The 16,026-nt window shown below is 36.9% G+C and overlaps 3 protein-coding genes across 4 annotated transcripts; all 3 read right to left on the bottom strand.

Annotated features, from left to right (window-relative positions):
- Positions 1-670: 670 nt before the first annotated feature.
- senp3a (SUMO specific peptidase 3a) lies at positions 671-7,952 on the bottom strand. 2 transcript variants are annotated; one of them, XM_052556043.1, is made up of 11 exons: positions 7,762-7,952; positions 5,291-6,008; positions 3,674-3,835; positions 3,475-3,586; positions 3,215-3,362; positions 2,362-2,409; positions 2,117-2,194; positions 1,790-1,927; positions 1,625-1,708; positions 1,441-1,491; positions 671-1,346 (listed from the first exon to the last, which is right to left on the bottom strand). In XM_052556043.1, exons 2-11 carry the CDS (start codon positions 5,964-5,966, stop codon positions 1,236-1,238), a joined length of 1,608 nt encoding a protein of 535 aa, XP_052412003.1. In that variant the 5' UTR covers positions 5,967-6,008; positions 7,762-7,952; the 3' UTR covers positions 671-1,235. The 2 variants fall into 2 exon arrangements, 1 of the variants encoding a protein (XP_052412003.1); XR_008153804.1 differs by having other exon boundaries at positions 1,258-1,346; positions 1,613-1,708; positions 7,762-7,951.
- A 549-nt stretch (positions 7,953-8,501) lies between these two features.
- On the bottom strand, positions 8,502-11,566 carry plscr3a (phospholipid scramblase 3a). The gene is made up of 7 exons (XM_052556045.1): positions 11,425-11,566; positions 10,899-10,985; positions 10,224-10,266; positions 9,913-10,133; positions 9,568-9,729; positions 9,243-9,401; positions 8,502-9,130 (listed from the first exon to the last, which is right to left on the bottom strand). The coding sequence occupies exons 2-7, from the start codon at positions 10,956-10,958 to the stop codon at positions 9,071-9,073; spliced, it is 705 nt and encodes a 234-aa protein (XP_052412005.1). The 5' UTR covers positions 10,959-10,985; positions 11,425-11,566; the 3' UTR covers positions 8,502-9,070.
- Positions 11,567-12,408: 842 nt separating this feature from the next.
- Positions 12,409-15,875, bottom strand: LOC127957488 (PHD finger protein 23A). Its single transcript, XM_052556044.1, has 5 exons — positions 15,213-15,875; positions 14,578-14,609; positions 14,206-14,298; positions 12,889-13,438; positions 12,409-12,738 (listed from the first exon to the last, which is right to left on the bottom strand). Exons 1-5 carry the CDS (start codon positions 15,238-15,240, stop codon positions 12,539-12,541), a joined length of 903 nt encoding a protein of 300 aa, XP_052412004.1. The 5' UTR covers positions 15,241-15,875; the 3' UTR covers positions 12,409-12,538.
- Between the last annotated feature and the right edge of the window lie 151 nt (positions 15,876-16,026).

The raw sequence follows: 16,026 nt of genomic DNA, 5'->3' as shown, positions 1-16,026 counted from the left end.
TGTCACGTCAAGTCCTGCTCTAGTTTACACGTGATTGGACGAAAGCTAAACCTCAAAATATCATTCGCTTGGCCTACAGTGGCGTATTTCAACGTCCATAGATTTCCAGGTATGGTCATTGCCATAGTCAGCTCGGTGAAGTTTGCTTTTACAAAAAAATACTTGGTTTTGTTGTTGACATCTTTATCTCGTATTCTAAATTTAAAAGGAACTAGAAATTCGTACACTTAATCTCCACGATTTAGATGGGGTTTTTTTTATTCTTTAAATAAAAGTATATAATTTGGCTCTTTCCTCTGTAAATTATTTTAAATCATTTTTGTAATTTAGCATACACATATTTTAAGAAGTGTGTCATTGCCTTTTCAATTATTTTTATTTTATCATACTTGGGCAGTTTTAGTATTAATTTTTATTTATTTTAATATGGATTAAAAAGGTATGGTACGTGCTTACTATACTGTAAGAGTATACTCAACACACATACATCAGTTTATGTTTTTTGATCCAACCACAGAAATTTAGCAAGTCTAGCCTGTCCATCGAACTATAGGCCCAGTTTTATAGTTAGTCAGCTGCTGTATTTAGAACCATTTCGAAGTCACCACATTACAAACTACTACACAAGAACAGTAATATTATGATGAATGCAAAAATTGATGAGGCTCAGTTATTTTCCAGGTTTTTATTAGTACATCTTACAACAACGTATGCATCTCAAAAGATATAAAACGGTTTAATTTACAGCTGCACTTTTTTTTTTACCTCCATAGTTTTGCATCTTAAATCGTACAGATACATGACAACAGACAAACAATATTGAACAAACAAAACTGCTCATATAGTGTCGTGGTCTGTATTGACCCTCAGTAATTGAAAATCGCATTACATTTTTAAAATGTCTGCAAGTCTCCACCCTCACCAGTCGATGGTATTACCTTTAACATACAAGTTACTGACATCAAGATCATGAAAAATAAAAAATATAATTGCCAACAAAACGGCGGCACCTAAAGAACAGTTCACTGAGGTCAGCTCCCCTTCCCTCTTCTAGAAAACAACAACTCTGGCGTGTTGATCGGAGCAAACAAACAACTGGGCCGAACAGAGTATGGCATTCACCAAGCCAAAATACAAAGTCATTGAACGAAAAGAAGGTTAAAAACGTTTGGACGTTTCCCACCTAAATGCTGTCTGGACTTGGAGATTATTTCGAAGTGTAAGATGTCACGGTCTCACAGAGACAGCTTACAGTGACACAGTTCTTTGTACATTTGTCTCCGTAGCTTGGGCATATCCTGCTGACCGAAGCTGAAAGGCTGTTCCAGGGCCAGGCACTTACAATACTGGAGAACAACGATAAGAAGAGTGAACATGTGAGTAAAATCAAGTGTTAAAATAACACAGCCAATATAAAATACAAAAACGAAAAATGCTAACCTGAAGGACAAAAGCTCCACAATCGCTGTCATTGTTCTGCCTTGCCACATTCTAAAACATTCCAAGGACAGAAGAGTCAACAGCACATACATAAAATGGCTTTTCCACTCTCTTTTATTCCATATTTCTCTAATACTTTCGCTAATGCACAAAACACGCACATCAAATTCACCTTTCACCCTACCATTTTGAAAAAGCCTTTCCACCCTGTGTAAAACTCCTCCTGTTCTCTCTTGATTGCCTCCGCTTGCAGGTATTTGGCAATGTGCTGTAAAACAAAAAGCAGGCTCAGGAATGTTTCAAGGAGCGTAGCCATTAAAATAGCCTCATTAGAACAAACAACACTTACTTTGGGGCAACGACGGTTGAGGGTCCTCTGGGAATCGAAATATGTGACGCTACGCTGAGGAACATTCACACACACTAATGACCAGTGCACCTCCAGATGAATAGGGATCAATAAGAACTTCTTCTGGAAAATATCAACCTAATGGGGTTGGAATAAACAACAGTGAAATAAACGTAGTACTACAATGATGATGTTGCATCCATTTTACTTTTGAACACAAAAAGCAGTGCAAATAGCAATTCATCAAATTAACTTTACAGTCATAAAATGTGCAAGTATCAATAAAATTGTTGTGAAAGTCAGACAAAATCCTTCCCCATCACTGACATTTTTTGTCCACCGTTTGACCCCATCGTAACCTTTCGTCCGAAGTTTGTCATAAAAGAAGCTGTTGAAAAAGTGGACCTGTTGGTTAAAAAACAAGACACGGTGAGACCGAGAGAGAGTGAATGAGAGCTAATTCACTGTTTTCATAGTCATTTAACTGTCTGACATACAGGTTCATATAATGGCTTTGTCATGAGTCATTGTGCTCGTTCGGGTAAATGTGTGTGTGTGCTTGTTCTTCCTACCTTTTCAGGAGCAGCATCCATGACCAAATCCCCATACATGTTCATGACCTGGGTGACGCAGAGAGTTATAGATGTAAGAGAGAGAGAGCGAACTCAGCACAATCCCAGAAAAAGGGCCCCCCATTCATCATATAAAAGAGTCATAACTGTGGATATCTTCTCTGTACAACTCTGACAAACTGATGTAAGTGTCACAAAAGCACTGTGAGAGGTACAAATTTGACCAGCTACAATTTAAGAGATATGAAGAACAAAAATATTGGGTCTCATTCACTAATAACAACAAGTCTTGTTATTTTTTGCCAATCGTTTAATGTTGATGAATCTGAAATATGCCAAATTATCAATAAATATATAAATGAAAACAAAAGGCACAATCCCCATATAACATGATGTTAGCAAAATATTTATAGGATATATATTGTTATAAATGATTTCTATTTTAAATGTTCTTTTAAACTTTCAGTTTATCAATAAATATTGTAAAAATGGATAACTGTTTGCACAAAACCATTTTCAACATTGATAATGAGAAGAAATGTTTCTTGGGCACCAAATCAGCATAATAAAATGATTTCTGATTATGAGACACTGAAGACTGGAGTAATGATGCTGAAAATTGTATGTTTGATAAAATAAAAGCAGCCTTGGCGAATATGAGAGTTTTAAAAACATTTGAATGATAGCGTATGCCTCCTATGTGATGTGATGAAAGAGAAAGAGAATTTGAGTTGGTTCTGAATTGTAATATAGAAAAACGATCCAGCAAGTGTTCATTCGATTAGTGAATGTGGCCCAATATTAATAATATTGTTCAATAATAATTACAAATGATTTTAACCAAGAGGCTCACCTGATCATTGAGCCAGTTCTGACCATAAAGTGTGCTCAGATCATCCATGGTGAGGACGTGACGTTTGTAATTCACACGAAACCCCCGCATCACTGCACTTCCGGACATGCGCTGGTAGGACTGCATTAAATGTTGCACCATTAACTTCCTGTAAACAGGCACAAGTTCAAATGGTATACAAATTGAGACTTCACAGTCAAGTCTTTTATCAATGTGGCAAGATTCAATAAGACTTGTGACTGGTGTGAGCCACCTCTGACCTTTGAGGACTTGAAAAGCTCTCGTTAAAGATCTCCTGAAGTGTCTCCACCACCTCATCCACATGGATGGGAATCAAACTCCCATACTGCTGGAGAAACTCATCCAGAATACCTGAGACAGAGGAGGAGTTAGAGGAGAATAACCATAATACATCTCCTATGTTCCTGTTCCATATTTAGGAAAAATGATATGTTGTACCTTGTACACAAGAGATGTGTTCGCTGCTAAGCTGGTTCTGTAGGGAGGTCTTTTCCCGCTGTGACTGGACAGTAGCAGGGGAGGCCCGTCCCTCCCTGTCCCCCATGACTGCACCATGGATACCATCCCTACCTTTCGGAATCCCATGTGTGCTACAGGAGCCTAGGAAATGAATAGGGGTCATTAATAGCCTAGGAGGAGGATAAATAAACAGATGTCACAAGTTGGAATGCTTTACCAGTCATTTACCATAGCTTACCTTTGCTAAACAATAATATAAGAAAGGAATGAAACCATCCTGAACGAATCCCAAGCCGTTTCACATTGACGGCAACATGAAACATTAGCATATTGCCAGCCCACTTGTTGGTGTTTTTGCATTAGTCTGAATGAAAATGCAAATTCATTCTTTGCCACTAGGTGCCACTTTGGAGCATTAAAAATTGCCGTTACCTCGGTAACGCTGTACATAAAGCAGCTCTGCCGCTCACAAACGCTGCTTTATCAGGCATTACAGGCCCATGATGAAATGAAAATGAGAACAATCGACCAATCACCGCAGATTAACGTCATGCAAAGGAGGGGTTTGGAAAACTAAATCGTTGAGCGAATCGTTTTGGAGTCCTTGAGCAAGTAAGGTAAAGTAAAGACAATGAAAGTGTTTTTTGAACTTGCATGAATGTCAACCTGTTGTTGGGGACTCCCAAAACCAAAATATAAGCCTTTCATAATCCATAATAGGGGCACTTTAAAATAAATCTATTATCTTTACTAACACAAATAACACTATTTTAAATTATATTTTAATGCATATATAAATGTTTAAACTTTCAAATGTTTTCAAATTTACACTTCAACCTGAAAGACTCGTTTAAAAACAGGTATCACATGCTTAACAATTGTGGGGATAGTTAAACCAAAAATTAAAAATCTGACATTAATTCTCACCCTCATGTCGTTCCAAACCTGTAAGACCTTTGTTCATCTTTGGAACACAAATTAAGATATTTTTTATGAAATCCAAGTACTTACTGACCCTGCATGGACAGCAATGGCACTGAAACGTTCCCAGACCCAGAAACATAGCAAGTACATGGTTTTAAACTGTCCATGTGACATCAGTGGTTCAACAGTAATAATACGAAGCTACGAAATTACTTTTTGTGCCCTAAGAAAACAAAAATAACAACTTTATTAAACAATTCTTTTTTCACAGCACCTTCCACTACCATTATCGAGAGTAACCCGCCGCATGTTGAATAAAGCTATTTTTGTTTTGTTTGTGCACAAAAAGTATTCTTGTAGCTTTGTAAAATTACAGTTGAACCTCTGATGTCACAAACACTTTTTTTAGCGACATCTGGACTATTCTAACGTGTCAGTTGTGCTGCTGTCTTTGCAGGGTCAGAAAGCCCCTGAATTTCATCAAAAATATCTTAATTTGTGTTTGAAGTTGTGGTCGTTCATGAGGGTGAGTAATTAAAGACAGAATGTAAATGACATTTTTGGGTGAACTAACCCTTTAATCTTATCAACTCTTAAAAAAAAAAAAAAAGTTTCAAAGACTAACTTTTCCAAAATTATACCACAGATGTCAATAAGAGAGTTAATACTCACCAGATAAATCAGCTCCTCTTTTTTCTGTTGTCCTCAAACGTCCTTCTGGATCTCCATTTAACAATGAACTGCCACGTGGTCTCTGGAAATGTCGGCTGGCAGAGTAGCGGCGTCTGTGACATCTGCGTATCCTCCTGTATCCCATAGTTCCTGCCCATTTGGCTCGCTGACGCCAAGTTCTCCACTGCTGGGCCAAACTGTAGCGAACGCTCAAAAACCTCTGACTGCGATACCGCAACCGGGCTAGCTTCCTCTCTTTGAATGGACTGGGGCTAGTCTGGGCCAAGCACAGGGTAAAGTCATCTGTAACACTGACATCCATTTCCACTAGGTTTGAGTGCTCTGGCGAGCCCCACTCCTCATCGTCACCTTTATCATTACACTGTAAACCACCCTCGGCTTTCCTGTCCACCAGATCCTCTTCACTCTCCATCTCCACATTTTCTTCCTCGTCCTTCACCTCAGGTACAGTATAGTCTGCACCCCACATTTTGACATCCTCCTCTCTGCGCCCCAGTTTGAAGTGGGCTGGACTCGGGGCATGTTGGGCCATGGCTGGATTCATTAAATGGCCACCTCCAATGGCACCCCCACCTCCAGCGCCCTCCTGCCCTGCGGTCAGCGTCAGCTCATTGGACCAGTGTGTTTGAGCCAGGCTGCTGCCACTGTCTCTCATGATCCAGGAGCACCCTGCGACCTGCGCCAGCCTGCCTCCTCGCTAATATGTGACAGAAAACATGACAGTTGTCAGAGCAAAGAACCAACAGAATGCTAAATGCAAAAAATGTTAAACGCAAGCACATCCAGTGACCTGAAATGTGAATAAAACTCTAGTTTTCATTTGAGATATGAACATTAGCGAGATCGGCAAGATTATTTTTGGTACATTTTAACTTGTTTCTTTCAGGTCTCAGTTGTAGCGCATTGCGTTAGCAGCACAAAAGGTTGTGGGTTCGATTCTCAGGGAACACGTTAGGTAGAAAATGTTAGCCTGAATGCACTAAATCACTTTGGATAAAAGCGTCTGCTAAATGCATACATTTTACATTTTAATTTAATTTAAAAAAATTATTTTTGCAACAAAAAAATGCAACAGTCCACTTGACCAAACTAACAACAACCAAAGAATAACAAGTGTAAAAATAAATAAAAAAATACACCAAGCTAGTTGAAAAACACACTGGTTTGATTTTAGCACAGCAAGTTTTTAATAGCATAGATCTGGATCAAGTAGCAAAGTTTATTTGTTCACTTCAAGACTAGTAATGTGTGGTAAGGAAGTAAAGCTCAATTTCAATTTAATGTGAACTTTAAAAATAAAAAAAATTACATATCTTTCAATACTACTACTAAAAAAAACTAACAAATAGTTCTAATTTTGTATTTCAATCAGGCTTTCCTTGAAAATATGTTTCATTGTAGGGCAGTTATTATGAGAGGATGACCTTAGAGATTAAAGTAGAAAAAATGCATGGCATTTCCAACTATTAACTAACTTATAACTATGTAACTAATGAGGTTTTATAACGTGCCACAATACATCAGAATCCCAAAATATGTATTATAGATAGTCATAATATGTATGGTGTTTTAGTTCTCCCAAAATTATGCAGGAGGTCACACATTTGAGATTCGGTGTTTATTATTATAGTGCACTGTATATATAATTATTAATAAAATAGATTAAAATTATTAAATGTATTTATTCAGGATCAGAGTGCAGTGTTTTAACATAATTCTGTATTTTCATCTAAGCAGAACCATGGATAATTCTACTCTGGTGTCACAATTGCTCTCTTCATGGAGGACGACAAAGATCATTCATGGTTAATACTACATTTTAATAAATAAAAAACCCACTTACAATTAACTGATCATTATGTCTTAATTAATAATAATAACAACAATATAATAATAAATACAACTTTTACTATTTTGCCCTAGTTTAAAGCATCCTGAGTATGTCTCAAGAGATCAGTATTGTGTCTCAAATCGTCACGCGTGTATTGTTTAGCCCTATAATGAAGAGTTAAGTTTCTGATGTAGCCATCTCAGTCATTTGTTATTGTATTAATTTAAAGGTTTATGTAAATTTACTTGACCTTTTAATGTTATTTAAAGCGAAACTAGCACATGTATGTGGCTGTATTTTGTCCGTGTACTTGCAAGAAGAGAGTCAAAGCCGCGGTAAAGGAATATAAACTCGCGCACGATGCGCTTTGTTCCGCTCTTTTACTCTGAATTATGTGAAAGTGTGAAGTGGAACATGCGGAGCCTCGCTAATACACCAGTCTGGTATTTAGCTAAAATTATATTTCAAGTTTGTAATAGAACACAGCACCACAAGCATTGGTCATATAACGCATCATTCCAGCGAGCAAATCAAGCACCGATCACAAATAAACACTGCTTGGCCTCCTCCGGTGACGCGATGCAGAAAATGTGGGGTGTCGGCACCATCGATTACTCACCGTTTAACCGTAACCTCGAGCCAAAAGCTTTGGCGTTGTCTGCCAACGCAAAAAGCGGATAACTTAGTTTTGCGAAGAGATAAAATGAAAGATAAAATAAAGGGTGATTTAAATCTTGGCTCATTCAATGAGAGCTGGCGCTTCTTTAGGGCGAAAACCCTCTTCTTCCGCCGCGTCTCTATGACGTCACGTCGGTGTCCCCGGTGGACAGGAACATGAACTACATCTGAAAATTGTTTATGAGTTTGTCCAATACGATAGGTCCCAATAATGCTATTTTAAGTGTTTCCTCAAGCTATTAAACACATTTTTAAATACATTTCTCAGAAATTAGTCATCATTACTCCCTTCAAACCACTCAAATGCTTCACGCATAACTAAAAAGAGCAGGCTAAATAAAATAGTACTGTTTTGTGTAGCTGTGTATTGAAATATATACAGAAACTGATAAGAATTAATTGTGACGATTGAATACTAAATGTGCAGTGTAATATTATGTTATTGACTGATAAATAGTACAACATTTATGCAAAGCGCCTCAGTTATTAAAAAAAAAAAAAAAAACACTAAATTTTCCAGTGAGTGTCTCTGAAATTATGTTTCTTTTTTTCAATATCAGATCATATATCTTCTACTTCAGAGGATAGAATTTATTCAGGTTGTTACTTTCAAACCTTCTGAAAATCTGGAGGCTAGTGAGGATTCTGTGTGAATCCTACAATATATAGTCCACCCCTAAATTGGTGAATTATCAGTCAGCTCTTTATTGGCAGATATTTTTTTCACAATGGCAGCAGAAAAACCCTTACTCATGCACTTCAGTTTGTGAACTATGATCAGAAATAAATATTCCTAATCTGCAATAATAATCTATACATATCTATATACAATCTATGATAAGCACGGTAAGGCAAATGTTAAGCTGTTCATGACAACTTCTTTCCATAGACGTTCGTAAAAAATAAATCAAAAATGGACGGATGGATAGTGTAATTACTCTGAACTTTGTCATCATAAAATTGTTTTAGAGGTGTGGTCACAGAAACATTTTCTTTCTTCTAAAGAGCAAGAAGATTTCAGTAGGAAATGAATTATTTATTATTATTACAAATCAGAAAATCATCTCTAAAATATAGTTTATCTATAGCCAGACTGGGCTACAACTATGTTGTAAATTGCTTTTATAGTGATTTTACTGATGTTAGAACAATACAGAAACTACTCACAAATGGTAAATGTAGTGATACTACATATGAATATTCCAGAAAAAAAAATTAACCAAGAACCACAATCTATCTCCCACTCCCTTCTAGCCAAACACACTGCAACGCTGTCCTGAGTCACCGGACTGCTCAAAGAACATGAAGTCCTGCAGGATGACACAGAGAAACAATAAAATAAAATACATGAATGGTCAAATAAAGAAAGTAACAGGAAATAGAAAAAGTGGTGGATGAATGAATGTTTTTGTCATAACTCACTATAAGGAAACATGCTCCCAGCAGAACTGCTTTCATCCTCACATCCAAGTCCATGGGAAAGTTAATGCCAAAATTATCTGAATCAGTCAGTGTCTCTTTGATGAAGCCAGTCCACTGTTTACTGATGCGACCAACAGAATATCCATCCTTACCGCTTATCTGCACCAGAGGACAGAAAAATAAACACAAACTATACTATAGTTCATTTTGGTCTGGAAAACACAGTGCGAGTATCCTGTATATACCCTGATGCTGTATGTGTTTAAATATCTCAGAAATGATTGCAGTCACACAAACGTGGACTCAAAAACAGATGAAGACATACGTCAAAATCCACATCCCCACAGCAGCTGATGGCACAAAAAGGCCCTTCGATGGACAGAACCTTTGTTTTGGACATGTCATAGATGGAGAACTTGGGCTTAAACATGTGCCAGTCTTGCTTGATGTAACCGATTGCATTCCCTGGTGGAGCCTGTACCTCCATCTTCAGTCAGTCACAATTCAAAAGGAAAAAGAATCGGAGAATGGGTTATATGTAAGTACATATATAATATTAATCATAAATTTAGCAAAATTTCAGAAAATCTTCTTTAAATATTTTTTTCAATCTCGCTCTCTTCAAAGATCAGAAAAACTCTACACAGAACTTCAGCTGGATTCTTGTTACCTCTTGAAGACAGCAGGGGAAACAGCAGGATGTGCAGCGGTAAGGCCTGATTAAGTGAATCACTTCCTGATCAAAATTATCTTTTATCTGCAGCTCAAAACTCCTCAGAGGGCCACAGATATTTCGCGTGCAGCAGTCAGTGTTTTCTTTAGCATGGAAGATCTTTTGACCAACGCTGTTTTTAATCTCATACTGGTTATTAGTCTCGAAGCCAATAATGGCTGAAAAAGAAGATCATTTGTTCATTAGCATTTGACTTATTTAGTGTACCCATAAAAAATTCAAAAGCATAAAGATTTCAGAACTTTTACCTTCAAGGAGCTCAATCTTTTGATGGACTAATATCTGGTCAATCTGTAAGAGCGGAACAGAAAGCAGATGTATTAAATTTTCCTATTATAACATACCAATTATTGTGTACACCTTTGAGGGATTGTTCAACCAATATGGAAATTCTATCATTGTTTACTAAACCTCAGGTTGTTTTTAACCTGTATGAATTTCTGGTCACACTTTAATTTAGGAACAAGTACTCACTATTCACTTACTATCATCTATGCCTCAATAAACAACTTATTTATTGCTTATTAATAGTTAGTAAGGTAGTTGGTAAGTTTAAATATTGGTTTAGATTAAGAGATGATCCAGAACAAGGCATTAATATGTGTATTATTAGTACTAATAAACAGCCAATATATTAGTTAAATGCATGCTATGCTAATAAGCATTTAGTTAATACTGAGAATTATTATTTTTAATACTATAAAAGTTTGTGGGGACCTAATACTGTTTGGTTACCATCTTTCTTCAAAGGTTGAGTAAATGATAAATGTATACATTATATATATATATATAGAATTTTTGTTTTAAATGTTCCTTTTTGACATTATTATTTTACTCCCTTATTGTGGCAATTGGTAAATGTAATTGTACAACTCTTAACATCTTATTTACATGAAAGAATTCATTTTACATGACACACTCACCTGTGTAAGGTACTCCAAACCAGGTGGAACAGCTGCTGGGTTAGAATAAAGCTGGGACATGTTGATCTAACTAAACAGCGAAAGGGGCTATAATAGAGAGTAAATAACAAATTTATTATTCCACACACTTAACAAATAAAGCAAACCATTGTTCCATTAACCGGGTGTAAAATTACAGGAAATAATAGATCATTATTTTTTCCCCATATAGGTCCATAACACTTAAAATGGTTAAAGAAAATTCTAATCAATCTCTTTTTAAGAGACACTAACCCACTGGAAATCCTCAAAGAATGTGTTTGAGGCCATTTCTATTATAATAAATGTTTAACTTTAAAGCACAGAATATGCTGACAAAATATCCTGCCTATGAAAATGCTAACAAATAGCATTTTCCTTTTAAAGAAATTTGCATTAACTTGCAAATTTGTAATCGGAGACCATGAAGCAAACTACAGAAGTAAAAATGAGATGCTTGAATTGGTAAAAACTAAATCCAACTTTAATATATTGTATATGCACTTACCTCACGTCAAGTAGCTGATTGTTGAAATAATGGCAAGCGTTACAGCAGATCGAGTGAAGAGTCAGACATGTGACTGGGGAAAGTGTGCATAGGTGAATGTCTCGTCACACCCCTTTGCCCACACACTCCCTATAGATTTTACTCATGGAAAGAGCAGTGACATCAGCAAACAAATGCAAATGAAAAGTGACTTGGCTTTAAAAGAACATTTATTTTTTAGACTTCACTGCTGTAAATGGTCAGAAAAATATAGCATTTCCTCATCTTTCAAACATATACACCTGTACATACATGAACTATTTACACTGGGATGCAGGACACATGAACAAAATAAGAGAAATCGGTTTTTAGTCTTAAAATCAAAAACTCAATTCTATCATTGCTTTTGGCAGAATACACAAATCAGGCAGTAAAACGGTCTGTATACGCAGATATCTGCTTTTTACAATGTTCAAAGGTTAATCTGAGAACATCCTGTAACAATAAAAGTGAGGATATTCATCACAAGACTGAAAACATTACTTAGAAAAAAACAATATTGACTTGAACAGCGTAGTACAGATCTGAGCTGGAGGTGTTCCTTATCTACCACTCCTGTTTGCACTCAAGTCTTTCATACAGTGCTCGATGACACAGATAAGGTGTGTTTGGTTTACTGCGACACCTGTGCTTAGGGTCTCCAGGGGCAAGAAAGAAAAATACTGGATTAGAACACCACCTCTTGGCTGGAAATGGAGTTGTTTTAATGGATGTTTTGCACATGGTATTTGGATTCATAGATATGAAAACTTTGGGAGAAATGATTGTAAAAATATCAAGAAAACTCAAAATCCTAAACGTCCTAAAATATGGTAAATTTCCCTTGACTGGTTTTGTGAGATTCATCCATCTTGACATATAGTAGTGCAAAAAAGTGCATTAGTTTTAGTATGCCTTATACCTGAAAAAATGTCATAAACCAAGACCAGCCTTCCAACACCGAACAAAGGAGGACAAATGGAGTCTTTTATTAATTTAACAGAAACTAATTAAGAGTCATCAGAATAGGAAAAAAGCACAGGTATGAGAACGTCTCATTCATTTAAATACACACACAGGATCTGCTCCCATACATTCATTCTCGGTGGTCTCTTTTGACCGTGGAGCCCTGAGAGTCCCTGCATCTGTAGCAGTAGAAAATATCAGGTACGTTGGACTTCTTAATCTTAGCGCAGGAGAGATGGACCCATATGGAGCACTCATCACATTCAATCATGGGACGTCCGGCAAAAGGCTTCCCACAATAACATGTAATCAGATCCCATGAATCATCACCTATAATGGATAGAACAAAACAAGGATGGTTGAACGATAAATAATGGTCAGATGTTTTCTTCAGTTTACATTTATGATAGAAATAAAGCTATATACATATACATACATTAAAACACACTACTAGCACACCAAGTCTAATCAGACACTTACCAGACTCTACCATAATATCCTCATCAGTCACCAATGTGTCCGTATCGCAAGAACTCAGGTCTGTTTCTTGATTGGACTCCAGTTTAAGCCCCGCCTCATGCATGTGAATGGCCTGTTCTGTTAGCTCCTCCTCCTTTTGAAGCACCTCGTTCAAAGGGCTTGTGGATTGAAAGTGTCTCTCAGCCTTTACTGATCTCTTCATTTTCTTTAGCGCTGCTTTCGATTGTTTGTGTGCTCTTGCCTCCGAGATGCTTTTTCTCGACCCTCCTAAAGAGAAGCGTCCGAGTTTCTTCACCTTCTTCCGCTCAGCTTTACTATGTAGATGGATCTGGTTCAGAGAGTCTTTCAATCTCATCTTGTCTAAGGGGCTGTCTGACTGAAGATGGCTGAACTCTGTGCTGCTCCTGTCGGTCTCAGCTTTGTGGACTAAACTGTGAATGTTGTCGAGGCTGGAGTGTGCCTCTGTCCAGCTATCCTTTACGGACCCTTCGCCCGAGAGCTCAGAAAGCTCATGTGGACATGGAGATGAAGATGGAGACCATGAACTCTCCTGGAAACACACACCACCAGAATTTGCATAATATTTTGCATTGCATGGTGGAAAATAAGCTTTATGAAAACAATCATGGCTTAATATTTTTTAACAAACCATATTGGACGTGATCAATATTTATCAGTAATGAGTGAATAAATATATTGAATGATGCTGTTATTACTATAGTTTTATTTATTTTTTATCCTTTTGATTAATTCAATATATTATCAGTCTCATCTTTACTGAAATGAGTGGATTTAAACAGATTCCAGTCTAAATTTATGAAATCTACATCTATAACAAAGACATTAATTTACAACAAAGTATCAAATGCATTAATTGGTCACAAACTTTCACTGTGCGATGAAAAGGGCAATAAATTTAAGTCCCAAAAGTATTTGTGATATGGTAAACAGGCTCAATATATTTTACAAAAGTATTTTTAATCCTGAGTTGATATATGAATAATAATAAAAAAGTTTTGTAATGGTTATGTCCATAAAAAAAAAAACACTATTAAATTATTATTAATATTATTTTTTAAATTGTCTGTTTTGACATATTTCCAAAGTTTGGATTCCAAACAAAAAAATTAAGCATTTTTTATTTAAATAAATGTTTACGTATCTCTGCTGGGTCAAAACAGATCAGAATGCAATTACGGTTTAGTATTTTAAAACACACAATCTACAGAGTCAGCAGCAGGTGATTATCATGAAGCTGGTCAAAGTTGCCACTTAATTGCTGTACAAAAAGACTATAATTTATGACCTTCTACTCACTTCTTTCTGAGGTGGGATATACCCAGCATAGGCCAGGACAAAGCTGCAAAACTTATTGAAATCCTCTACAGTTCTCTTCCTGCGCTCTGGAGGCTGGAACAAATAAAATGTACATTAATAGTGACCAATCATAGTGATCCACAGTATGTTTACAGTGATATCTAAAGCTATAACCTCAGACCGTCACAAATCTGAGACTACTGTCAAAACAATTTTTTTTGGCCAATTACTGTCAGTGACAACAGACAGACACTGATCTCATCCACAGCCCATCCCCCCATCATGGGCCACATGTGGGCCTAAGCTATAAATAAGTAACGAGACTGTGTCACCAATAAAACTATTACAGAATATAACTGCGACAGGACTTACCAAAGCCTCCGTTTTACAATTCCGGACGGTGTCTGTGAAAGAAACAGAAGAAATCAGCATTCCTGGCAAAACCTGTTACTGCTGAATACTGAAATTACTACCTCAAACGAACTGTCAAGTTAGCTTTAGCCTGGGCTATTTGAGATTTGAGATACTGTTAAAGTAACTTAAAGTAACGTAATGTTCTTACGTGATTACTGGAACGCTACAAACGTACGAAATCGAATTCTAAAATGTAAACTTGGTTGCAAATGTTCTGTAAACTCAGATGCACGAGTAAACATATTCACATCCGAACAGAAGCTGCTTATGCTAAAAGCTAATGAGTAACGTTATATGCAACCTTGTCAAGTCAGCAAAACAAGGAAGCAAACTGGCATCAGAACTATTCAAGTATGCTTAGAAAATGATATGTTATGTATCCAGAGGTAGTAGAGAGGCCATGTTAGGCGTAATGTTCTTAACCTAAGAGGATATCTCACTGCTAGCATGAGTAACGTTAGTTAATCCAGTCGGGAGCGCTTTGTTAAATTGGTGTGTTACACGAAGCTCGTTTAAAACTTCCGATTATTGGTGTGCCAAATAAAATTAAAAGAGAATACGTATATGACAACAACAAAAAAGCACATATTTACCTTGGTGAGGATCCATAATACCCAACATGGTGGGGTATTGTTAGAACCACAAAGTTAGGTGGTTTTTGGTGTTGGCTGTTTGATTTCCTGCTAACGATCTTGTTGAATCAATTTTAGAAAAAAAAGAAAATTCTTCCAGTTGAAAATATATGCAAGCCCGGCTGCTTTTGAACTTAACTAATAAGCTACCGCACAACCGAAGGGAGGTCTGCCATATGCTAAGAGTATAGTTAGTCTCGTCTTCAAAACTGTAATACTAAGCAAACGACCAGATTTTTCGACGATTAGATCATGGTTCAGCTAAAATTCAACGGAACCGTGTATTATTTCGTCCAGACCTCGATTATAGACGATGATGATGGTGTTATCGTGTCTTCGATCCTCGTTGGTCACCATCGAATTTAAGATGATGGTTTTCGATCTAACGTAACGTTACAAAACTGTGGACACGTTGATTAGATCCACAAACGCGAGGCAAAGACGAAAAATACCAAGTTGGCTAGCAATTTTCGAATATCGAAAAATCTAAATCGAGTTTTTTGCAACTGCATTCAACAAAGTCTTGAACGTCTGTCTGGGTTACGCGCGATGTCGACAGGAATCACCCTGTGACGCAACCACGCAAAGAGCGCCAGATTTTTTCCGCTTGATGCATATTGATTTGAACGTAATGAATATGCATGACAGATTATCAAACATAAACCAAACTCTGACAAAATAGACTACGCAGTTTTTATTTGTATTCAGTGGTGGAACACACTGTGCTCAGACTTTGTAAATATTAACAGTTACGATGCGTGGCTGGCTGCTTGCA

The sequence above is a fragment of the Carassius gibelio genome, chromosome B5, assembly GCF_023724105.1.
Source record: "Carassius gibelio isolate Cgi1373 ecotype wild population from Czech Republic chromosome B5, carGib1.2-hapl.c, whole genome shotgun sequence".
In the NCBI taxonomy this organism is placed as follows: domain Eukaryota; kingdom Metazoa; phylum Chordata; class Actinopteri; order Cypriniformes; family Cyprinidae; genus Carassius; species Carassius gibelio.
This window is presented reverse-complemented; position numbering and strand designations above follow the sequence as displayed.

Excerpts from the sequence above, each read along its gene's own strand:
- senp3a (XM_052556043.1), bottom strand. The coding sequence starts at position 5,966 with ATGAGAGACAGTGGCAGCAGCCTGGCTCAAACACACTGGTCCAATGAG. Across the intron at positions 1,928-2,116 it reads TCAAACGGTGGACAAAAAAT|GTTGATATTTTCCAGAAGAA; the intron begins GTCAGTGATGGG and ends CAACCCCATTAG. Across the intron at positions 1,709-1,789 it reads TCAACCGTCGTTGCCCCAAA|CACATTGCCAAATACCTGCA; the intron begins GTAAGTGTTGTT and ends TTTGTTTTACAG.
- plscr3a (XM_052556045.1), bottom strand. The coding sequence starts at position 10,958 with ATGTCCCAGCTTTATTCTAACCCAGCAGCTGTTCCACCTGGTTTGGAG. Across the intron at positions 10,267-10,898 it reads GTTTGGAGTACCTTACACAG|ATTGACCAGATATTAGTCCA; the intron begins GTGAGTGTGTCA and ends CCGCTCTTACAG. Across the intron at positions 9,402-9,567 it reads GTGGGGATGTGGATTTTGAC|ATAAGCGGTAAGGATGGATA; the intron begins GTATGTCTTCAT and ends CCTCTGGTGCAG.
- LOC127957488 (XM_052556044.1), bottom strand. The coding sequence starts at position 15,240 with ATGTTGGGTATTATGGATCCTCACCAAG. Across the intron at positions 14,610-15,212 it reads TATTATGGATCCTCACCAAG|ACACCGTCCGGAATTGTAAA; the intron begins GTAAATATGTGC and ends TTTCTTTCACAG. Across the intron at positions 13,439-14,205 it reads ATATCCCACCTCAGAAAGAA|GAGAGTTCATGGTCTCCATC; the intron begins GTGAGTAGAAGG and ends GTGTGTTTCCAG.